Source organism: Podarcis pityusensis, assembly GCF_964106645.2.
Source record: "Podarcis pityusensis genome assembly, chromosome: 12".
NCBI lineage: Eukaryota > Metazoa > Chordata > Lepidosauria > Squamata > Lacertidae > Podarcis > Podarcis pityusensis.
The window spans coordinates 31452567-31478404 of NC_138037.1; the positions used below are offsets into that span (position 1 = coordinate 31452567).

Here is a 25838-nt window from a genome sequence, read left to right on the forward strand (position 1 = left end):
TTGAAAGATGAGAATATATTTGGCATATTGCAAATAAAGGAGATAAAGGGATTAAATACATGAGGAAAAGTGAACTGAAAGAAAATGCTAATGAGGAGTTATATTCAATATTACAAACTTCCACCTCTTGAAAGATGCCATATGTGGCAGTGCATGGTTTTTGATTGGCATTTTCAAACCATTTACACTTGGAAATCAATAGGCTTGTTCCAGAGGAGGTTGCTCAAGGAGGATATTTTTACACCCCAAATCGGAATACATTATGCAGTAGTTCAAAAATAAGTGGGATAACTGAAGAACCAAACCAATAAAATGAAGTGGTCATATATTTTTTTAAAATTTTCTTTTACCTGACTGGAAAGCATTATTGAACTCTGATCATGCCTCTAATCTTCCTGGAAGGAGGGCTACATGAGGGTGTGAAGGACTGAACCTATTGTCCAAGGGTAACAATTGAATCTGTATTTCTGCTCACTTTTGCTCCTGGCTCTACCCAGCATTGACATGTAGATCTTGTAAGGCTGCACAGAAGAGAATGCACCCTTTGGGTTGAGAAAGGTTCCCAAAGGAATATTCAGTATTCAAACCAAAGTTTATTATTCTTTTTCACACGCAGACACCTTTCCCTGCCCTACCCGCAGCTAGTCCCCAGCTAGATGGTGGTGGAATCTGGATGGGTTATCTCCTTTGACCATTGTCTTGCCTTTGGGGGCCATCTTCCTTCCCATGGTAGCACCTTGTCTGAATGTTATCAGCTATTATCACTCTTTAGTCAAGGTGATGACATCTCAAGGATGTCAACCCAACCCTGTCTCAAGCCAACCCACATTGAGAACCCTGTTAGCAGAAATTTGATAGGAAACCCATCACAATATATAGTATACTTATGTGCGGCATCTGTTTAAGAAACTTAAATGCCTATATAGAAGTAGTCATAAGAAACAATCTGCTAGACAATGCAGATATACTCTAAACAACCATATAAAACTTTCCCACTAAGTTTTTTTTGTTAGTTGTTTTCACTTTATATTGGAGCTAATCCTATTGATTTTAACTGTACTTATTTCAAATTATAGCTCCAGTCTACCGTCGTGCATTCAGAGGGACTCCAGTGTGTAAATGGAAATTTCAGCAATCAGAACTTATGGCTGGTATTTTTGAAGAAGGAATAAGAAAATGAACAGAGATCTGCTGGATAGGATGACTACTTGTGCGTTGCCAAAAAGCAAACTCATCAAAGAAAGAAGGGGAAAGAGGATGCAGATCTGCATATGCCAATTCACATGGAATTATTATTATTATTATTATTATTATTATTATTATTATTATTATTCCACCCTTCACCTCCTGTGCTTGATTGTGTCCTTAAATTGTGATAATGCCTCTTGCTTGTCTGAAGGAGAGTTCTGCCTGACCTTTGTGTGTAGCTGGACTGCAGCCTACTGTACCAAGAGAAGAGTGGTGCCCACTGCCCCAGCCACCTCTGTGCCCTCTCCCCCCTAAAAAGTTGCCTTTGCGGGAATGTGGCCCAAAATGTGACACAGTTTCTCCCACCTGGTCTTTGTGCATGTTGGAGCCCAAAACTCTGCCTCAAGGCAAATGCATTTAGGACTGGGCACTCTCAGTTAAAGTTCTCATACAGGGGTGGCCAACTCTCAAGAGACTGCAATCTACTCTCAGAGTTAAAAATTGGTAGTGATCTACCCCCTTTTGGAGGGGTTCAGGTCAAAGTCGTTGAGCTTTTTGGGGGGAGAAGGGGGGCCCTGGTGTTCTGGGGTGCAGGACAAAGATGTTGAGCTTTTTTTAGGGGAGCCACAATTGTTGAGCTTCTTTGGGGAGAGCCAGTGATCTGGAAGTGATCTACCTGTTGGACATGCCTGTTCTAATAGTAACTCAACGAATGTTGAGTTGCAAATTGCCTTTGGCAATGACTCTTTGTCAAATGCCAGGGCCCATTTCTAGTTGTGAGCCACTAATGCAACTACCAGTGGCCCCAGATCATGCTGAGGAGCATCTCCATATCAATGTTAAAGGTAAAGGTAAAGGGACCCCTGACCATTAGGTCCAGTCGCGGACAACTCTGGGGTTGCAGCGCTCATCTCGCTCTATAAGCCGAGGGAGCCGGTGTTTGTCCACAGAGATCTTCTGGGTCATGTGGCCAGCATGACTAAGCTGCTTCTGGCAAACCAGAGCAGCGCACAGAAACGCCGTTTACCTTCCCACCGGAGTGGTACCTATTTATCTACTTGCACTTGACGTGCTTTCGAACTGCTAGGTGGGCAGGAGCAGGGACTGAACAACGGGAGCTCACCCCGTCACAGGGATTCGAACCGCCGACCTTCTGATTGGTAAGCCCTAGGCTCTGTGGTTTAGACCACAGTGCCACCTGCATCCCTCCATATCAATGTTATGTCCCATCAATTCAGTGGGATCTGCATTATAAATGCAGATGAAGATCAGGCTGCTGCATCACTCTCAATGTGGTTTTGGCGAAACAAGTTCATCCGGTTTTGAGGTTTGTGGTGTTTACATTTTTATGCAGAGCTTTAAATCCAGTGACAGATGATTTTGGATTCAATTTCATTTGCAATATGCATATTCTAATCGAGTTTCATTGCTGGTTCCCTTTTACTTTGAATGGGGGAGGGAAATAAAGGAAAATAATATTTCAAAGTAAAAATGGAATAGAGCAGTGAAGGTACATCGCCTTAGGTCTTTCTCATCAAGATTTCACCATAGGGTTTCTTGATCATATCTGGATTCAGGGATAGTTGGGTGAAATGTAATGTTATGAAGTGCATCTTTAAGGATACCCTTCTGCTATTATTTCCATGATCAATGTAACTTCTAAAAGTACTTCATTCATGAAAATCACAGCTGCAACTTTGGTAAGTACCATTTCTCCATTCAGTCTCCGTTTCCCAATTTGCTCAGCAGGGATTACATGACATGTTCTCAGTTATGAGTTGCCTCTTTACTGAATTTTCCATTTTCTAGAAGAATGTTCTAGGGCCTGCTCCCAGATGTACAGATAGACTAAATACAATTGATGCAGCCAGCAACCTTGTCAATATATTGGGGGCTGGGGGTGGGGGGAAGAATTCTGCCAACCCTGTCATAAAAGGAATTCTCTGATAATTTGCAGTTTTACATTTTACACTTACTTAAATAATGACTTCAGGAAGAAAGTGGAGTTTGCTTCTGTTGCTGTGATGCTAAACACATTTACTTGGGAATAAGTCCCATTTGTTGCAGAAACGGAAAATACATTTTAAAGACAACAACCTCTGTAACCATGACTATAAGTTGTTCTTCTTCTTCTTCTTCTTCTTCTTCTTCTTCTTCTTCTTCTTCTTCTTCTGTGCTTTATATAAAGGAATCTCAAAGCAACTCAACACGATAAAATACAAATGAGGAAAAACCAGGGAAATAATTAAAACAATGTACGATACAAAATACCTAAAATGTTTGCTAAGGGGAAAGATGCTGTGGTGACTGACTAGCAAATGCCAGGCCTGTTTGCTGATGCTTGTATTATCTGCTACTCCCTGGGTGGTCGTTTGGGGCCCCTTGCCTTGTGGGAACCTGTACTGAGGCCATGAGGTCCAGCCCTAGCTGAACCACTGAACTTCGTTGAAGAGAAGCAGTGACCGGGTGGGAGTCAACTTTGGAACTCCAAGTACACAGCCTTGAGTTCTATCGTGGAAGAAAAACAGGGAATAAGTAAATGTAAGGCTTATTTCTGAGAACACACGCATAGGACTGTGTTGTCCTTCTCCCTTTGAACATGGTTGCGAACAAGAAGTTGCAATGTGATTTGAGCATTTTCTTGACCCAAGAAGTGATGCTTCTTGAAAAATGCTGAAAATGCAAAAGGTTTCAAATAGTTAGATTGCTTCCCCTTTACAGTGGTTAATGGAACTTCCTTTATTCTTCACTTATCCTATTTCCTTCCTCTTTCTCCAAGGACTATGTGTGGATGTACTATCATCCTGTTTATGTCATGTCTATTATGTTGCTAAGCAGTAGTATTTTGATCTTATGGCTAAATCAGCTCTGCGCTAGGACCAAAAAAACATTAAAACTAGAAAAAAAATGTTTCCAAGAAATTATTAGTTTGAATCTATTATTTGGATAACATGGTCTGAGTGCATCATGGGGAGAATTTAACACAGGCGGAAAGTGACGCAAAGATCATAAAGTGAGTTGTAATGTTTGGTCTAAGCAGTGTGAGAGCTCAGAGATAGGGTCCGCCTAAGGAACAGTGTGACCGTATCCTCTGAATGAATTTGTACAAAACCCTAATGAAGACAAACACTTTCTTTAAATGTAGCTGGAAAGTCCCCATTCAGATAGCAGCTGGCACAATTGTCCTCCGTCGAAAGATAGAAGCCAATGACAAATAGCAGAATTCATGGAAAAAAACCCCAGGGATATGACAAAGGAGCAAATGCTCATTAGCACTTCTTTTCTTCTCTGGCAGCTATTATAAACCCATTGGTTAGCGTTCACATTAGCAGTTCAGCGTTTGGCAAATGCCAAAAGTCAACAGGATGAGTGAATGCAGATGGGAAGATGTACTTCTTGTGCAGAGCTCGCTGTCCTAAGATTTGCAACAATGAAGGATCTTGGAAGGTGAAAAAAGGGGGTGGCGTTGTTATTGTGCAGCTTAAAGATGGAGACTTTGTGTTGGGATAGAAAGAATGTCAGCTTGGCTAAGGTGGGGGAGGGGTGGGCTATCCTGTGGCCCTCCAGATGTCCCATCAGCCTCAGCCAGTGTGGCCCAAGGGTCAAGCATGATAGGAATTGTTGGTCAGCAGTATCTGGGAGGCTACATGTTCCCCATCCCTGCTCTGTTTGAAGAAGCCCTTGGTTTGAAGGGATCTTCTGTTAGTTGGCTGTCAAAGTTTCCCAGTGTGGGATGTTTTGTGTGTATCTGTGGGTGTGTAAATGAATTGTAGGCGTGTCTATGAGAATGTAAAGGTTTTATATAATTTTGTGAGGGTGCAATATATTTACGTTTATGCTTTTAAATGTAAGTCAGTCAGAGACCTTGGTACACAGGCACTGAGTTGTGCCCGACATTGGGGGGCAGGGTGGGGCGGAGCTGACATCACACATGTGATGCGTGTTGTGCGTTGCGTGTGTGACGATTGTCATATTGGGAGAGGCCAATCGGGCCTCCTCTTGATGTGACATTTTCAACGAAGCTGCGATGGTCTGTGCAGCGTTTCCCACCACCATGCAGCCTGGGACGACTTCTTGCCAGGCCTCCTCAATATTTTTTTTTTTGAGGGGGCTAAGCTTCATCCCAGTGATATGGGGGGGGGGGTTCTAGAGGCCTCAGCCCATAGAGTTGGTCCACCTGCTTTGGTAACAAGCGACTAATAAAGATTAACATTCATCATCATCATCACCAGCATCATCATAATTCCCCTTACAACTCCCAGCACCTGTAACAAACTACAGTTCCCAGGGTTCACTGGGGGAACTCATGGCTGTTAAAGTGGTATGAGGGCTTTTTTTCTTCCCCCAGTTCTACTGTGAGTCAGGGGTGGGTTCAGATGTGAGAAAGGCTCTGTTTAAAAAGCTCTGTTTGCGGGAGCAGGTGCTGGCAAGTGACGTTGCAAAACTAGCGTACTGCTTCGAGCTCCTTGAATTAAGTGGAGGATATGAAGAGAACAGGATAAACATGCACCCTCTAGACTGGCCTCTTTGTCTAACAACGGGGCCCTAAACTGCCTCACTTTTGTCTGCACATTCCTCAATACATATAAACTTTCTGCAAACAAATCAGAACGGATGCTCAATAAAGACCGGATATAATCTAATCCCCATGTAAACTTTGTGCAAGTCAATTGGGATGAATACTCAATAAACAAGTCATCTGGAGGAACCCCTAAGTCCTGCCCCAGAGCAATAAAGAGCAAGCCTGCTCCATCTTCTGCACGATAACCCTTCAGATATTGAAAATTGCTCTCATGTCACTCCTTAACCTCTGCTTCTCCAGTCGTCTCGGACTCTTTATGCCCATTTCCAGCCGCGTTAGTCAGTTGCAGCAAAAAACAAGAGCCTTAAAAAGTAACAAATGTATTATTACAGAAGCGTATGCCATACTAAATTTGTGAGACTTTTCTCCGTGGGCTGCTCGAAGGAAGAAAATTACCTGGTGAATGAAAAACCGTTACATAAATCCAAGACATAGAAGAAAACACACCAAATTATGACCATGCTGCCTTAATCCAAGACAGATAATGGTCTGCTGGTCAGTTTTCTTACTATTCTGGGAGTTCTGGATACCCCACTCTCCATTTGAGTGCCCAGGACGTGATGCGGTGCTGCCTTTTTCTCTGTGTGGTCTCATTGGATTATAATGCCGGAGTGCCTGGCCGCATTCCATCCATAATTAATTGCCACTTTGGTTTTAGATTGCAGGGAGGCCAGTCTGGCTCTCAACATTGCGCTTGTTCCCATCTTTAGATTGTGTTCCACCCTGCCAGCTGGTAAGTGAATGAAACCTTTCACAACGGGCCTAATGGGCACGGAGGGTTGAATCATTGTCCTTGTGGGCTGCTCTCTAGTTAATCTAGTGACAAACAAGGTTCAGGCTGCTGCTGTTGACAAGCACTATAGTGCTCCTGTTTCCAGGACATATGCAGGGCCCACAGAAGGATTTCAGAATGACCATGATGATGTAGCTTAATTTCTTTACTTTTTTTTACATCAGCCTCCTTGCAGCTTGGTGCTTGTTTAGATATAAAATGGTGATGGGTTGGTGAACTCACGAAAGTGCAGTGTCATTCATATATATATATATATATATATATATATATATATATATATAGTTGTTGTTGTTGTTGTTGTTGTTGTTGTGAATTTTACCCACTCATCACCACAAGGATCTCTCTCTCTTTCTGTGTGTATAGAGATAGATATAAATATCTATATGTATCTATACATATGTACACACAGACACACACAGACAGACACACACTAATAATAATAATAATAATAATAATAATAATAATAATAATTATACCCTGCCCATCTGGCTGGGTTTCCCCAGCCACTCTAGGCGACTTCCAACAAAATATTAAAAACACAGTAAAGCATCAAACTGAGTGCTCACTGGAAGGACAGATCGTGAAGCTGAGGCTCCAATACTTTGGCCACCTCATGAGAAGAGAAGACTCCCTGGAAAAGACCCTGATGTTGGGAAAGATGGAGGGCACAAGGAACAGCAAGTGTGCGAGGTTTCATTTGGAACAGGATTCTTGTGGGGTGTAGAATTCGGATACAGAGCTATTGCACAAGAAAAATTAAAGTTCTGATGCGCTACCCAAGGCAATATCCTACATGTGTTGAGATTTTGAGAATAGCTCCTCTGAGCTGGACTGTTGTGCCTGTAGAATGAGGCAATAAGTGGAAATACCAGTAGGTGCACTCATACTGATTGGTTCCAGTTACAGATAGGTAGCCGTGTTGGTCTGCCATAGTCAAAATAAAAAAAATCCTTCCAGTAGCACCTTTAAGACCAACTAAGTTAGTTCTTGGTATGAGCTTTCGTGTGCAAGCACACTTCTTCAGTATCTGAAGAAGTGTGCTTGCACACGAAAGCTCATACCAAGAACTAACTTAGTTGGTCTTAAAGGTGCTACTGGAAGGATTTTTTTTATTTCATACTGATTGGGTCACTGGAAACAAAAAAAATAGGTTGTGCTCAGGTGAGGTGCAAATGGATGGACGGGTGTGGCAATAGATACCACCCACCAAAACATATTCACACATGTGAGAGAACACTCATTTAAAAAAAAAAATGCATTACTGACTTCCGCACCAGCAGTGATGTGGCTGTATCACTAACAGGAAGACTTATAAACATTTGTCAAGCAAATCAGTATGGATGCAGGATGAATGCCTATTGTCATATAACTGCCCCACAAACAAATTAAGACTAGATATAATCTGACCTCCACGTGAACTTTGTGCCAGGAAATCAGGATGGTGAATGCTCAACAAATAGGTCATATGGAGGGACCCCGAGTTCTCAAGGCTACAATATCCAGTTTAATTTTTGTACCTCTCCCCCAAATTTGTGTAACATTCTACTATGAGGAAGAAGAATTCTGGAAAACCCCAAAGCTTCCCCTCTATTTTGTGGCGTTTTGATTGGTTCCAATGAAAGTATTGCCCAACTGTGGGCTTTTGTCTTTATGCTGAGATGGGATCAGAAGCACAGCTCTCATTAATGTTAATGGGAGAGCAATTCTTTGCTCATCCAGCTGAAAAACTCCTCCGAGACCCTGTAGAAAAGCTGCCATTTGATTAGAATTGGATCCTACATTTTTCTTTGCCTAATTAATAATGCATGTCCATAAGAGAAAAGAGAAAGTTGTAAATATATATGCCACTGAATTTTCTCCTATACTGCTAAATTGGAATAATTATTCATTTTTGTATGGCTAAGGAGTAACTTTTTTTAAAAAAAAAGGTGTCTAGTCCTGATTTGACGACTGCATGTGTTGAAAAACCTAACACCCTTGGCAGACAAAAAACTATTTTACCCTTCCTGTTAAAAACTGGGTCACAGTTCTGATGTGAATTTATCCAGCTTTTTCCAGCCCACAATCTTTTAAATGTATTTTACTGATTTTTAAAAATTACGATGTTGATGAACCCCTCCCTCCACACTCCCCAGGAAGTACAGACAAACATATTACAGAAATATATTGTGCACGATCCCGTATTTGATTGTGGTGGATGGTAAATTTCTCGACAGAATGTGTTTTAAAAAGGTACCATGTTTCTAGAAAGTCATCTGAATCCCGTTTGCAGGATAGGGCTCTTGCATGTTTAGTCAAATACCAAAGGCACACAAAAGTTATCTTGTAATGGCAAACGGCTACTGTCACATCCTTCACAATTCTGCCAGACATGCCTGTTTGAAAAGTGAAAATGATGTGCAGGCCTTGGTCATAAAGTATACATTGAGTTCTCCAAGAGATTCAAAACAAGAAACTGAAAGAATCCTATGATGGCTCTTTCTCTCGCTCTTCCCAGCTGTTGAGTGGCTACTTCAGTTGTGGCCTGCCATAAAATCCAATTTCCTTGAGCTTGGGGAGGAGCAGACAAGTGATACCATGTGGCAGTTTATTGGGGACCAGACCAACGAGGCATCCAGCAACATCACTTCTCAGATTTCTCTCCCAGAGTGCTACCTCTATTTTGAGCATCATTCCATGCAATTTTTTCACGAAGCTCTTATTGTTTTGGAAGCAAAGTGCTCAGTAAGCCCACAGCTCCACAGTTCAATGTGCAACGTGCCAGAGAAACTGATAAATTACAGGTACCAAGTACCGGTATTTTTTGGAGGAAAATTGTTCTTAAGTCTGAAACAGCGATCTGATTTTCAACATGCATGTATTACAAAAGATACCTGCCAGATTTTAATCAGGCAATAACATACCTTGAGAAATGGTAGGACCTTGAGAACTCCCATCATTGCTGCTATGCCGGCCCTAGCCCTAGCCCATATTTGTGGCTACAAACTAGGGTGTTGAAGTCAAAGCAGATGAGCTATTTGTTGAGCTCAACTTGGTTCAGAAGCTTTGGCCAGTGGTGAGAAAATCAGATCTTCCTCTAGATCAGAAATGGTTAGAGTTACTGAAGCACATTCCATCTAGATTTCAGCTGCAAGTTGTCAGTGCTGCACTCGCTATCCTGGTAAGCAATGCTCATGTCGAGAGGGTGCTTTGACATATGGGCAACACATGGACTTACAATAGGAATTCTGCGTTGACTCCTCTTGTGAAAGCAGAGCTTTGTGCAAAATTTAACTATCAGATGAGCTGTAGACAGTTCTTTGAATGTGCAAGACAGAGACCACTGTTGCTTATGGCTTGTATTTCTAATACAAAGTACGTATTCTGAACACTGTCTTTTTGTTCTTTATTTAAATCCAGTTCTTCTGACAGTTCTGTTCTCTTCTGTCAAAACCTGCTGCTTTAAAACAAAGAAACGTGTTGCTTGTTCTGCCTATAGTATTTGAGATCTACAGCGTTTCTTGCCACATAATATCAGCAGAATAACCTCCTGTTGTAAGGGAGATACTGGCCTAAATCCACCTGAAACTCTCAAGTTGAGTAGACCCATTAATTGGTGCTTAGTAAGTCAACACTTATGTAAGTTCCATTCCTTTAATAGGCCTACTCTAGCTGGGACTAACAATTAGAATGGTGATGAAATCTGCTTTTATTCTAGCAGTGGGACATTTGGGTGATTTAACCAGTTTCTGTTTGAGCAATTGGATGATTGCTGATGCAACCTGTTTTTGTTCCTTAACAGACATAAAGGTAAAGGGACCCCTGACCATTAGGTCCAGTCGTGACTGACTCTGGGGTTGCGGCGCTCATCTCGCTTTATTGGCCGAGGGAGCCGGCGTACAGCTTCTGGGTCATGTGGCCAGCATGACTAAGCCGCTTCTGGTGAACCAGAGCAGCGCACGGAAACGCCGTTTACCTTCCCGCTGGAGCGGTACCTATCTATCTACTTGCACTTTGATGTGCTTTTGAACTGCTAGGTTGGCAGGAGCAGGGACCGAGCAACGGGAGCTCACCCTGTCGTGGGGATTCGAACCACCGACCTTCTGATCGGCAAGTCCTAGGCTCTGTGGTTTAACCCGCAGCACCACCATAGTGTTCATTAATTAAAAGAAATGGTTTCTAACCTTACCTGCTGCTGTTGGTTCTCCTTTTCTCTCTTCATTTTTTCCACCTTTCTACCTTAATGCTAGTTGTAATATTGAAATTGTGATTGCCTAGTCAACAGAAAGTATGCACTAGAAATTCCTGGCAAGGCAGGGCAGCAAAAACCTCACTGCCGGTCAGGAACATCAACTATGCTCAGTGCAAGAAGGAGACTGATCATCCTTCTTTCTGTCCATTTTAAGAATGTGAACTGTCTTCAAACAGTGCAGAAAAGTGCAATTTCTTGCTATGGACCCATTTCATCATGGTCCAGGGACCACTCTGTAGATCTCACACCTGGTGTGTTTTGATGGTGGTGGAAAAAATGTAAAATTCCCACTGCTGTATGATGTAATATATGAAAAAAATTACTGCCGTTCTATTATGGTTACTACGTATGTATTACAAATGCAGTCATGTTGTAGCTGGGTGTAATGTATGGCACCTTCTGAAAAGAATGGTTGGATTTATTTGAAAGACAAATGAACTTCAGGAGGCTAGGGATAGCTTTGTGGAAGAAGGTCCTATAGAGTTCTGTGGGGCTTAGTCCTTAGAAAGTGTGTTTCAGATTGCAGCCTTCAGGGGCACCTGTCTGTGCTCTGTCCTCATGAGTGTGAGTGTCCCAATCTAAAATCACCAGGCAAGCTTCTGCTCTTCTTAAAACAGCCTTCTCATGAGCAGCCTGGCCTGAGCACACTTAAACCCTTCAGGTGAGAAGCACATAGGCTACTTACCCAAGCTCCCAAAGCATGTGACAAGAGTGGCACTGTGGTTTAAACCACTGAGCCTCTTGGGTTTGCCAATCAGAAGGTCGGCAGTTTGAATCCCTGCGACGGAGTGAGCTCCCATTGCTCTGTCCCAGCTCCTATCAACCTAGCAGTTTGAAAGCACACCAGTGCAAGTAGATAAATGGGTACCACTGCAGTGAGAAGGTAAATGGCATTTCCATGCACTCTGGTTTCCGTCATGGTCCCCGTTGCACCAGAAACGGTTTAGTCATGCTGGCCACATGACCTAGAAAGCTGTCTGTGGACAAACGCCAGCTCCCTTGGCCTGAAAAGAGAGATGAGCGCTGCACCCCATAGTCACCTTTGACTGCACTTAACTATCCAGGGGTCCTTTACCTTTACTTTTACCTAAGCATGTGACAAGGAATGATCCACACCCTTCAGCTGGACCTGGGAACACCCACTGTAGTTAAGGATTTTATTTTAATTTTCCAACTGGTGACATATTTGCTCATTGGTTAGACTTTCTGTTTTTGAAGTTGAATGATATGTTCTTGAGGCCCATGCCATGACATCACTGGGACCTGGCTTGAGTTTGAGCCCTGAAATATCTGTGTCTGAAGATGCTCCTGACCTGGCAACCCTAATTTAGATTCTGTTTAATCTTTAGTATCCCTCAGTGGTGTACAAACAATATGCGGATTAAAACAATAAAAAAATCACTGGAAAACCTTTTCTATTTGTTAAACAAGAACAACTTATTTAACTTATAAATAAATAAATAAATAAATAAATAAATAAATAAATAAATAAAATCCACTGCTGTACTTTAGCCAAAACTAATCTAGAGCTCCTCACTTCCTGCAAAGCCTATGAGCCTAGAGAAACAGAGATACAGTTGTACCTGGGAAATTGAACAGAATCCGTTCTGGATGTCCATTCAACTTCCAAAATGTTCAGAAACCAAAGCACAGCTTCTCATTGGCTGCAGGAAGCTCCTGCGGCCAATTGGAAGCCGCGGAAGCCCAGTTGGACATTCGGGTTCCAAAGATTGTTCGCAAACTGGAACGCACACTTCTGGGTTTCCGGTGTTTGGGAGCCAAAACGTCCGAGTACCAAGGCATTCAGAATCCCAAGGTATGACTGTATAGGAAAACTTAGGGCTGTGTTCTACTGAAAGGGTGGCAATGAAACACAAGGCTTTGTGGGCCCCCTGTTATCAATTCAAGTTGGGGGAAATGCACCCCCCAATCACCCCCACACAGAACCAATGCATGCCTCTAGTAAATATGTGCAGATTTAATACATATTTAAAGCACATGTCCTCTCCCCAAGAATCCTGGGAACTGTAGCTTACCCCAGTGCTTTTCTTCTCTCCTCTCTCTTTCTCTCTCTCTCTCTCTCTCTCTCTCTCTCTCTCTCTCTGTCTGTCCGTCTCTCTCATCTTGCCCTTCATCCCCAAATGTAACCATTTCTCCACATAAAGGTGCTTATATCTAGAACAGTAAAATTCCCACTTGGTCTTTCTTTTGGATAAGAAGGGCAGACTGCTGTAAGATTAAGTTTCTTGTCCGCAGGTCATTCAAAGGGATGAAAACAAAAATGAAAAATAAGGTATGCCATTTAAAAATGCAGTCTTGTAGCCAAAGAGTTCTCAGGAACAGGGTGCAACCAGTTCACTTTCAGCCCCCCCCCCCAAGTCATGCTTTTCTAAACAGATGATAAGGCTTTGAAAAGAGCAAGAACTTCTCTGGAAATGTGGAGGTGGTTTATGACAGTAAGATGAGAAATGTCAGAATCCTAGATGATTTTAAATCTATAGGAGAACTGAGAGTAAGCAGAGTCAGATTAAGACCTGCAGGGGCCTGAAGCACTGAACATATTACAAAGCCCCCTCATATGTGATTCAAAATAAATACAATACTAAACCATAAAATAACATTTTATTTTTTCAAAATGATACAAAAGTTACATGCACGCTGAAATCAAAATAGCTTCTTTCTAGATGACTACTTCAATGCTTTTTTTAAAATAAATAAATCAAAAACCTATTTTTTTGGGTTCCCCTGCTTTGCTGATTTTCTAAGCACATGCTACTGGAGGGGGACAATCTAGGGGAAGTGGGGGGCTAAGGGCACCCCAAAATTTCAAGGAGGGGTCTGGGCCCCCTCGTGCAATGTGCTCACTTCACTTGCGCATGCCACAAGTGAATAGGAGCCATGAAAAATACAACTTCAATTGAGGGTAAAAGACCTGGTAGTGTGGGCACAAACTTGAGGCTTAGTTAGGAAACTATAAATTTGATGAAAACTGAGCCAATTTCATTTAGGTGTAGTAAGGTTTGCACATAATGGTTGAACAGATGCAGATAAATAAAATCTCCCAAATAATGGCAACCAACCTGCAAGAGAACTGAGGTAAGTGCCAACTTCTTTGAAGAACTGAGGGTGCTAGGGAGGGCTAGGGTAAAGTTTAGTGGGGGTAGCGGGTAGGCTGAAACTTTTAGTACCATTTACTCCAGTCCATCAACCCCTTGCCTGGATATCTGTTGAAGTTAAATGAAGAGTTGGAGAGTTGGTTTTCTATCTGTGTCCAAGCTGTCTCATGTAAGGTTTTCCTTTCGTTTCTCCCTCCCCATTTTTTCCCCCCGGCTTTGAATTAGGTCAAAGGCTTGAATTTCCTCAGCATATAAACAGCAAAAAGTATTGCTTGTTCATCATTGCTCCTGGGGGTTCAGCAGAGAGCGAGCAAGGAGAGAGTTTTGAGAGGACAAAAGTAAGTACCTGAGACAACTTGTTTAGCAGAGTTCTGGCCAATAAGGATAAATAAGAGTGGGACAAGGATAATGATGACAATTTATTGAATTAGTCAGGTTTCTTTCCTTCAGAAATGAAACTCATAAAGTCCTATTTTTGAGCTTCATTGCTTGTTTGGTTAGAAACACAGTGAGGAGGACACAGGGTGTTTCGCTTCTCAGGAACCGAAGGAATACGCAGTGGGGATGAGGGAAAGCAATGCGGGGGGCAAGTCCTGGACAAGCATACTTGAGAGTAAGGCTGCAAGCCTAACCTCCATTTCTAGGAAGTGAGCCCCATTGAATTCAACATAACATACCTCTGAGGAGACCTGGTTAGTAACATGAAGCAAGTCCTATTGACATCAGTTGCGCTTTCATCTGAGTAAGCACAAGGATTGCTGACAGAGGATTGGGCTGTATATATTATTCATCCAGTTGCAGTTTTAATCTGATATACGTATCTTGTTTTGCTGGTGGCATTTGGGACAATTTAATTCTGAGCATTTCCTCCATCACCACAGCTCTCTATTTCTGTGGGAAGTGTCTAACAACTTCCCCCCATTAATTTCTGCTTTGTTGGGTTTCTTTTTGCACTTCCAAGTATAGTTAGCAGGATTGTAACTGCGGAAATAGCCATTCGATTATCCCCAGAAATGGGGCTGTTGAATTAAAATGCCATGGTGCATATCTGTGTTTTCCTATTCCTGTATGGTTTTATCAAAAATACTTCTAGCAGCTTCTTCATTAGACAGGAAGAATTTAACATACTGATGGTGTGAGCTCTCTATATGACTAGGGATGGAAGAATCTGTCAACTTGGTCCTTTCCATGTCTCATTTTACTAATCAGTTCTCCTCATTTCTGCAGCAATATATGATTTTTATTTTTTTTAAATCCTCATGAAAATTAATCTGTATTTTGGCATGAATTTCTCCTAATAATCACATGTTGGTATGCAGCTTTGACTAATGTACACATTTCTTTTTTGCAAGCGAGTTCCCCAAATGTATGAATTTTTGTAAACTTTCTTTAGTCGGAGAACTGCATTGCAAAATTTGGATATGTGTGAATTTCAAAAGATGGCTCCATTTCAATTTCATACTGCTTTTGAAGTGTGAATTTGATAGATTTACCCCATGCTTACATATGACTGGTCTGCTACTGATCAATTCAGTGCCTACCAGGGAGCACCACTGGTCAGAATTGGAAAGGATTTCAGCAGAATTGGGAAAGGGCTGGGTCAGTTTGACCACTTGGACTTTAAACTTAAAAAACATGGGTAGAAAACAACTTACTCAACCTTGAACCTGCTTGAACACATTGGAACAATTTAACTTTCTCAGGATCTGTTCCCCAGGTATAAAACGGGCATTGGAGCAATCTACACCACAACTTTATTGTGAAGAGATGCTGGCTAAGACTTATAAAGTCTTTCCACTGTCAAAATTTGATATGCTGGACAATAGTCTTTAAGGGACATTATATTATGCGGGTTGTATCCAGTATTACTCAGAGTAGAAATTAATGGACATGGCAACTTAGGTCCATTATTTTCAATGGGTCTACTCTGAGTCTGACTAACATTAGATATAACCTCTGTGCATAAGGGAAGGGAAAGTTTCAAAGCAGCAAACAATCTGCTCCCACCAGCATCACCACTGAGTTGCTAGTTGGTTTCAGGGGTTTTTTTGGTGTTTTGCTTAAATTCAGAACAAATGCAAAACATGAGACTGTGAATGGGAGAGGTTTAGTCATCCGTCCTGCCCCCATGACAAAAAGTGCAGTTATTAAGTTGATCTGGGTGATCCAGATGTCTTCCTTTTAGGAAGATTCCTATATTGCAAAGAAATTGCATACTTCCAGCACTACAAATCTTTTTGGGTTGGATTCAACTAAATTCCACTCAGAGCAGACACAATGAAATGAATGGACCTACGTTAGTCACGCACCTTCATTTCAATGGGTCTGCTCTGAGTAGGACTAACATTGTATACAACCCTTTCTTTCTAGGAAAACATGGTCCTTTCCCCAGTTATTGTGCCTTGCTATTTCATGCCCTATGTGGTTACATAGGTTTCATGTCCCATGTGGTTACATAGATATCATGGGGCCCAACTTGATAGTGCCTGTAGGACCTCCAGGAATGACCGACTGGACTCCCTTGCCTTCCATGCTTATGCTTTTTTAAAATTATTTGTTTTTCCTGGAAGATGCTTAGACTGTGGTAAGGAATTCCATAGTCTTCTGTTTAATTTGGAAACCTATTGGCTGGCTGATTGCACTTTACTCCCCTCCCCAAGGAATTCTTTGCTGAATTAGCTTTTCTGAGTTCACTGCCTGTTACATAGCTAATTTATCTCATTGCAATTCATTGTTGGAACCAGTGATCTCCAAAGGGTCACATTTGACATACGAGACCTAGATTCCAGTCTATAATCATCATGGATTTAATCAGCATTAGCTCTCAGTGATCATGTCATCACATGGTTCACAAAACTGAAGAGAAGGATGCTGCAATGGTTAGAGTACTGAAGAGGGTGTTAATAAAATAGATGAGTAAATAATAATAATAAAAAAAAACAGCTATAAACCATGGGTTCAGTAATAAACTCACAGGACAGGGTGGAGGACAAAAATTATACTAAAGACCTGGAGGAAGAAGAACAGGTTTGGCAGCGTGCTGAGATGGCAATGAAGAGAGGGCCGAAGGGACTTCCTAGAGAGCTCAATAGTCTGGGTGCCACAACTGAAAAGGCCCTGTCCCATGTCTCAGCCAAATGGTCTTCTGTTGGAAATTGGATGATGAAGATTGCAAAGCCAACATGGTGCTTGTTCTCCAGATTTTGTTGAATTCCAGCTCTCATCATTCCTAGCCATGATGGCTGGACTGATCATCCTGAAGGCTGCCCCAGCTGCCCCAGCTGTAATGGGTGGGTAGACTCTTGTGAGAGAAAGCATTCCAATCCAAGTTCAAATTTCCTGGGCCCTGAGATCATTTTTTGGAAGGGTCTTTCAAGGCACTCTTAGTATGTGCATATGTTTTGGTCCTTGGGTCAGCTGGTGTTCTCCGGGTGTTGTTCAACAATGACTTCCATTGTCCCAGACTGATTGTCTCATGCTGGCTGAGACTGATCGGAGTTTTAGTCAAAATCTTTGGAGAGCATCAGATTGGAGAAGGCTGTGTTAGGCTTATTCTACATCTTCCTCTGCTGCTGCTCCCATCTGCAGCAAGCAGAAAGGTTTGTGGTATGGGGCAATCCATTGCTCCTGTGGAGCCTCCAGGAGGGTTATTGCCCCTGCTGTCCGAACAGCCTTAGATATGGGCAGTGCAAGATAGCGTATGACAGTAGCAGCTGTTTCCCCCTGGATATAACCCAGAAATAGCTGGTGCCATTTGACTCTGATATTAGGCAGTCTCCAATGAGGGCTCCCTGTTAAGTTTTTCTGCTGGGAGTGCATTTCAAGTCATTGATTGATTAATATTTATATAACACCTTTATATAGACCACCCTTTCATAACATTCTCAGGATGGTTCATGACAAAAAAATGTTGTAATGCTCTGCTTCTTTAAGGTGCAAGCAGTATAAAGCATTACAAAAGAAACTTATTAGAGGGGATTTGCAGACCCTCCAAGTGTCCCTATTTTCCAGGGAGAGTCCTGGATTTACAGAAGCTGTCCTGGTTTCTGATTTGATCCCGGAATGTCCCTCTTTTCCTTAGGACATCCCTCTTTTCATTGGATAAATGTTGGAGGGTATGGAGTTATGTGACTCCCAAGCCAAGGAGATGAGTTACTATACAACCACCTTCTTCTTCTTCTTCTTCTTCTTCTTCTTCATTATTGAATAGGACATCGCTATTTTTATTAGAGAAATGTTGGAGGATATGGATTTGTAATGAAAGAGACAGGCATAAAAGAGGGGTGGGGAAAACCCTACAGAGATGTAACATGATATTGTATGCATACAGCTACTTTAATTTTTTGTCTTTTCATTTTAGAGTCTGAAGAACATGATGGGTGTTCCCGTGACTTTACTCTTTTTCTTTTCTGTTCTGCCTTCCACTCTCTCCCAAGTTGTTGTTCATCATACAAGCTACAACGGGATATGTACAAATGCTTGTGACTTTCACGGCTATGATTATACCTGGTGCAAGCAAAGTGGTGGCAGCGGGAAATCTTGGGACTACTGTTCCTTAGAAGAAGGCTTGGGACACACAGGTGAAAAATGTGCCACAATGTGCGATCTTTGGGGGGGCTCCTACCACTACTGCTACTTAAAAAATGGAGAATGGAACTACTGTGGATTGATCAGCGAGAAGGGCTTTGCTGAATATGCTCAGGACAGCAAAATGTGTTTTGATGGATGCCGAGCGACTAAAGAGGGTTTTCACTGCAATACAGGCCATGGTAAGCAACGTTGCTCTCCATTCCACGATGTGACCCCCACTGGTTTGCCCTGCCACAACAACTACCGTTGTGCAAAATATGGAACCGATGGGTACCGATGCCACATGGATAACGACCAAGGCCTCTGGGATTACTGTGGACGCAGGGCCCAGAGTAAGTGTGTATGGGAGTACTCTGAGACCAATTCCTCCCTGGTGGAGATTTGCAAACTTCCCACCTCTCATCTCGAAGGCAAGATCCTCTTCCGCCGAGAAAGGAGGGACAAGATGCTCCCTCCCACCAAGGAGGAGTTCAAAAAGGCGGTCCATCTGATCGACAAAATCGCCTCCGTCACCAGCCTTCCTGACTCAGAACCTCTGGAAACTGTGCGTTTCTACAAGCAAGAGGATATCTTCTGCAAGGGTGTCAATTATACAGGCGTGGAGCTGGAGATAGGAATGACCAAGGAGAGTGCTATGCCCATTGCTCATGTCCTCTTCCCAGAGTTCCTAAACTCTGTGGAGATCTTGCGCTTAGCGTTTTACACCAGCCTCCATAGCACATTTTATCAGCCTGCCTACACCATTGCTATCTCTGTTGAGGAACCAATGTTATGTTCCACTGACCACCAGTGATTAACTCGCCCTGCACACATCTTAGCGATTGGCTTCATGTGCATGCATTTGCTGCTTTGCCGCGCTATCACCACTGTAGCAATTTGTAGATGCTGCCCCTCCCCTTATTGCAATATTTACGATGGTTCTAAACCTGTCAATGGCTTGAGTTAAGTCCAGCCTCGGACGCCATTTTAGTACCAGTCCTGTTCCCACATATATCAAGCTAAAAGCTATGCATTGATAACAACTTCAGAATGGGGCACACAAGAGATAAGGTGTACTGGGGTGGCTTTTTTGTACTCTTTGTAATCTCCTATAATAATGATTAAAAAACCTGGCACTTATGGAATTAATAAAATCTACTATTGAAACATGACGTATTTCTTATCTTTTCATTCTCTAGCCAAATGTATCTGCAGTTCTGAATACAGAACAAGCCTGAGATATAGGGATAGCTAAGCTGTGGCCCTCCAGAAGCTGGCGGACTCCAACTCCCGACAGCCTCAGCCAGCCCAGTGATGATGGGAGTTGTAGTCCAGCAACACCAGGGGGCACTAAGGTTGGTCACCCCTGATTTAAATACAGCGGTACCTCGGGTTAAGAACTTAATTCATTCTGGAGGTCCGTTCTTAACCTGAAACTGTTCTTAACCTGAAGCACCACTTTAGCCAAATGCCGCCACGCCGCCACCGCGCGATTTCTGTTCTCATCCTAACCCGAGGTACTATTTCTGGGTTAGCGGAGTCTGTAACCTGAAGCATCTGTAACCTGAAGCTCTGTAACCCGAGGTACCACTGCAATAGCAAAACAGACTTTTTACACCCTTTTGTGTTCCTCTGAAACATGCCCTCCCCCAGGTATAATTGCCATCTTTACAGACACAATTGAATTGGGTTTGCATCTCTGGCTTGAGAATGGAGTGTGGGATATAATTCTGAACTGGACTTCACTTAAATGGCACTTGTAGACAGTACTATACTTATGGATATGCTGAAGTCCACAAACCCCAGGTTTTTCCCAGAATGTGGTTGCTTAATGACACTTCATCATTTTGACTCAGATTGGCCATGTTTACTTAGGAAGCCAGAAATAAGTGCTTTTGGATGAGGTTGCTTCCAAACTGTGAGCTTTTTTTTGAGAGGATAACATTGTTAAGGAATAAAACCGCTATGTGTTGATTTTCATAACATAAGTAGCTATTTGAGTTGCATTCTCCTGGGCAATTTTCAGAGGCCTTGTCTGGTCTATCAATAGCCAGAAGGCTGATGTGGGAAGAGGGGTGTTGGGGCAGACAGCATGGTACATTGAACCATGAGTGATGTGGCACTCTGGCAGACCTTGTACCAAAACTCCTCCTTTGACAGTGCACTGTGATCATAATTCCAGCACTGATACAGCACATGCAGTCATAGGCATCTTTCAGCGAAGGATACTGTGATCTGCGTGGACAGCTTAGGACACCCAGGAACACGGGGAATTGTCTGACAATGAATCAGACCATTGGCTCATTTAGTTTAATATTGCCATCACTTGGCAACATCTCTCCAGGGTTTCGGACAGGGATATTTCCTAACCAGATATGTGATACTGAGGTGAAACCTGGAAACTTTTATGCACCTATGTTTTGGGATGTTAGGATTAATTGACTAGTCAGGTTGTTCTGAGGAGAAGTGCAACTCCATGGGGTGTTTTATGACTGCTCTTAAGATTGACTTCAGGGATGTTATTATCTACTGTCAATCATTCCGCTTAAACTGAATTGTAGCATGCTCTGAAATTGTAAGATGAAGGGCTGGATAAAAGTATACTTAATGAATATAAAGTGCTCCACCACTGGGACCTTCCAAGGTTCATTGCTGATCAGCGTGCGGACAAAACACAGCTAATTCCTGGCTTGGCGCCCTTTCAGACAGCATACAAAGCTGTTGCCAATTCTGGCAGTGTTAAAAGGATTGAATCAGAAAGATTATTCTTAAACTCTCTGCGTTTTTATGATCAGAGGAAGTTTTGGTTCCAATAAGTGGGGTTTGACAGAAGCCTGACCTTAAAGCACAAATTGGAAGTAAAATCCAGAAGAAGGCATCATCCTTGATGATCATCAGATATGTTCTAAGGAAAGGTTAATATTATTTGATTAGAGATAACCAGTTGTCTTCACAGGACCACGATTCCAAGGGTTCCTTGCAGGGGAGGAAGAGAGGGAGGGAATTCTGGTTAGTGCTCTTCATGCCTTAGTGTGCCTGCTGAACCCTGATAGGCTCAACTTGGTGCTGATAACTCAACAGGTTCAAATACAGCTACTTGGAAGGCTTGCTAACTGAGAGGGGGTTGGATCCAGAGCAAATCAGTCACACTTAAGCCTGTGTATACTTTCATATAGATTTCATGGGACCTCAGTGTGGATGATCTGAGGAGTGCTCACACAGTGGACACTACATTCTGCACAAGTAACTGAACTGGACACTCATACGGGTATTCACAAACAATGTTCAACAAGTGTATAGTCTGTGTACCTGTGTACACTATGATGGAGCTGCACAAATCAACAAGTGCACACTGTTTCAGACAAGCATTTGTACCTGCCTAGGGACAGCTTGTACCTGTATTCAGTGTAGTGTGTGTGAACAAGCCGTTGCTCTGGATCCAACCCAGGGAGAGGAGATGCCGGAATGTACAAAAGGGGACACCACAAAGTTGATTCACTTCTTGAATTTCAGTGGCAACTTACCCATCTCCCAACCCCCCAAAAAAGGACACACATCTATATAGGCAAAGTTGCATAGAGGCAAATTTTAAAACAAATAACCATTGTTTAAATAGAAATGCAACTAGGTGATCTGTGTGCTGTCCAGGTACCAAATGGGCAGCTTCAGGAACCCTCCTGTGTAGTCTTCCATCAAAATCCTTACCATTCAATAAGCAAGTCCTATTGAATTCAACAGGCTTATCTGTGGGGTCAGGACTGCAGATTTAGTTTCTTTCTGTTTAAACAGACCAGCCCTTCAAATGGGAGACTCTTTCAAACAGAGGGCTGTCATTTGTAGTGTAGGACACATGGCCACGCAACACCACATCTATGGCTCACATGAGAAAAGCCTTCTGGATCAGGCTGGTGGCCCATCTGGTCCAGCATCTTCTTCCCTCAGCGGCCAACCAGATGCTTGTGGGAAAGCCCACAGACAGGAGCTGAGCACAAGGGCACTCGCCCTTCCTGCAGTTTCCAGCAACTGATATCCAGAAACATTGCTGCCTCTGACCGTGAAGGTATACACCATCACTTATCAATACAGTTGCTTCTATACCTGTAATGAACTTGTAGTCTGAAGAAACACAGCTACACTTAAAAAATATATATATATATTTAGAAGTGACCCTTGCCGCCGCCTTCTTTTAGTTGGCTCTGATTTGATTCTGAGGCAATCATATTTGTTTTTGCTCTAACAGGAGGTGGGTGAAATCCCGTTCCCGATGATTCATAGCCTTTGCTTTGCATTTCAAAATGTTTTCTTACTCACAGAAGTGTCACTTGGATCAGGAAGGAAATCGCAGCAGCAGCAGCAGCAGCAGCAGCAGCAGCAGCAGCCAGTTGCTTCCCAGACGCCTGAAAGAAGCCTGCCAAGTTTCAGAGGTCTTTATTGTATGGGACACTCAGGTTCCGGTCAGTGCTTTGATCACGCGGCCACACAGGGATAAGCGAGATATTCCAAGGATTCGTGCTTTACTTTATTCTGTCCTGTCCACCACCTCCCCATCAAGGATATTATCTAAGGGTGCCCACACATCACATCCAACGAAGGCACAATCTGTGCACTTGTGTCCATAGCAATTGAGCTGCACAAGTCAAGAAGCGTTCACACAGACACTTCCACAATAGGAATGACCTGTTTTGCGTGCAGAAAGTCCCAGATATAATCCCTAGCATTTCCAAGCAGGATGGGGTGTGTCCCCTTCCTGAAACCCTGGAGAGCTACTTCTGGTCAGCGCAGACAATACTGAGCTAGATGGACCAGTTATCTGGGTTGGTAGGTCATTCCATCATCATCATTATAATCATAGTCACCATAATCTTTTCATTATTTATACCCCTTCCATCTGACTGGGTTATCCCAGCCACTCTGGGCGGCTTCCAACATATATAAAAACATAATTAAACATCTGCCCCGGGTGTCATCACTGGGTTGCAGTTGTTTTACAAAATGAAGGTTTTTAAAATAAAAACGGCAGTGTGGGACTTGTATCTCCTTACTGCCTCTCCCTCAGCCACCCAAACAGGCGGCGGAGAGGTTCCAAGCGGTGGAGAGGCTCGTCCTGCCCCCATGGGTAGATTGCCCCGCCCCCATGGGCGGATCGCCCCACCCCGGCTGCAGGACACGCCCCCCACACCAGGCACCCGAGTGGCTAACTACGCCACTGGGTGTCACATAATTCTATACCCTCCAACATTTATCCGATGAAAAGAGGGACGTCCTAAGGAAAAGAGGGGACATTTGAGGATTAAATCAGAAAACCGGGATGGCTTCTGTAAAGCTGGGATTTCCAGTGGAAAACATGAACACTTGGAGGGTCTGAAAGGCTGGTCACTGCAAATGCACACACACTACATTCTAACCCCACCTTTTTGTCAAGAAAACCAGGATTGGGGACGTGAGCCTGACCATGACTCTGTGGCGAAGGCCAGCCTGACAGTTTGTGACTTGTGTCAAGGTTGCTGCATGAGCGTCGTATTGTAGAGACCTGAAACTGTGCCTCCCAAGCCTATCCCCAAATCTGTAACTCCCGCCTCACAATGGTTTATATTAAGACAACATCTGTGTGGCAAGGCAGGCTTGCTGAGCGCTTGCTGCCTGCCATCTCTCGGCTGTCAACGCCTTTTCTGGCTCCTGGCAAAGCCAGCTGGAAACAAACTGTAGTTGCAGCCTCTTTCCCAGAGATCACATGTGGCAGCCAACACATTGTCGAAGTTCTGAGTATCAAAAGGCTGCATGGCGAAGTTCCCAAGGTTGCTGCTCTTGGCTTGAGAATACCTGGCATCAGGGACAACAGCTAGCTTTCCTTCTTCTTTTTTGTCATTGAACTTTGCTGGATCCAGTGCTGGATCCGAAGGCATCGCAGGGACATTAAAAAAAACAAAACAGAAAACTAATGATAGTTTTGCAGCACACGCCTTTTGGCAAGAATAACAGCTAGAATTGACAAAGCTTTCAGACCTATGGAACATTTCTCCCATTTATAAAGAGACTTTCAATGACCCCATTTTTAAAAGCTCTTTTTTTAAAAAAACCTGAATCAATCTCTGAATGAAGGTGATCACAGATAAGGGAAAGGTACAGTATGGAACTGTAGAGTTGGAAGGCACCACAAGGATCATCTAGTCCAACCCGCTGCAATGCAGGAATCTTTCACCTACCTGAGATTAAGCGTCTCATGCTCTGCCAACTGAGCTATCCCTTAGCATTTTCTTCAATGTACAATCAAGAACTATATTTCTTTTCTTTAGCTTTTTTTAATTGCAAAAAATCATTGAATAAATAAAATAGGACATCCACATATGTATACATGGGACTTCTACTCAGAGTTGATGTATCTGAGTGTGACTAACATATACAACCTATAAACTATAATTTGATAATATCATGTATTCATATACAATGGTACCTTGGTTCTCAAACTTAATCCATTCCGGAAGTCTGTTCCAAAACCAAAGCGTTCCCACAGAAAGTAATGCAAAATGGATTAGTCCTTTCCAGACTTTTAAAAACAACCTCTAAAACAGCAATTTAACATGAAATTTACTATCTAACAAGACCATTGATCCATGAAATGAAAGCAATAATCAGTGTTCTGTACTATAAAATAAATAAGACAGTATTGCAGATGATAAAAATTAAAATTATTATTTTTTCTTACCTGCATTGATGATAGTCATTGTTTGGATGGGGTTTTTTTATCCATTTCCACAGTCACTCAATCATAAAACGAGAAACAAGCCACAGACACAAAAATAAAAAAGCCACACAAACAAAAACGCAAGAAAATTAGCATAAACAAAAGCACCAAGTATCACCCCAGAACACTGCAATCAGAAATGGATGGCTTTAATTACGATGGGGGCGGGGACTCAAATGAGCAGTGCGGGGGCAGAAACAGGAGGAAAAAAGGCTGAATTACTATGCGTGGGACTCAAATGAGCGGAGCAACAGTGAAAACGGAAGCTCAGGAGCACGTTCGGCTTCTGAGGCAAAGTTTGAAAACCGGAACACCCACTTCTGGGTTTGCAGTGTTCCAAGTTGTTCGGGAACTAAGCTGTTCGAAAACCGAGATACCACTGTACCAAAAGTTAGTTATGATTTAAAGAGCACTGAATGCACTTATTAGGTAGACATTGGTTAACAACCACATTAAATTAACCAAGTGCCATGCTTTAATTTGCAGTTATCACTTTTACTTCTTAGCTGGTTGCACAGAGGAAAATGTGATGCCCAGGGTATGGTATCTGAACAACCTTTTCCAGCTGCGGACCAAGGTTCCTTTCTGGGCAACCTTCCAAGGAGTGCCTGCTGGGA

The 25838-nt window shown here is 42.8% G+C and overlaps 1 protein-coding gene across 1 annotated transcript; it reads left to right on the forward strand.

The window, feature by feature from the left end:
• The first annotated feature begins 6432 nt into the window (after positions 1 to 6432).
• LOC308459508 (uncharacterized protein) lies at positions 6433 to 19651 on the forward strand. The gene is made up of 3 exons (XM_080975101.1): positions 6433 to 6503; positions 14136 to 14248; positions 18271 to 19651. The coding sequence occupies exon 3, from the start codon at positions 18283 to 18285 to the stop codon at positions 19291 to 19293; it is 1011 nt and encodes a 336-aa protein (XP_080831227.1). The 5' UTR covers positions 6433 to 6503; positions 14136 to 14248; positions 18271 to 18282; the 3' UTR covers positions 19294 to 19651.
• Positions 19652 to 25838: the final 6187 nt, after the last annotated feature.

Excerpts from the sequence above, each read along its gene's own strand:
- LOC308459508 (XM_080975101.1), top strand. The coding sequence starts at position 18,283 with ATGATGGGTGTTCCCGTGACTTTACTCTTTTTCTTTTCTGTTCTGCCT.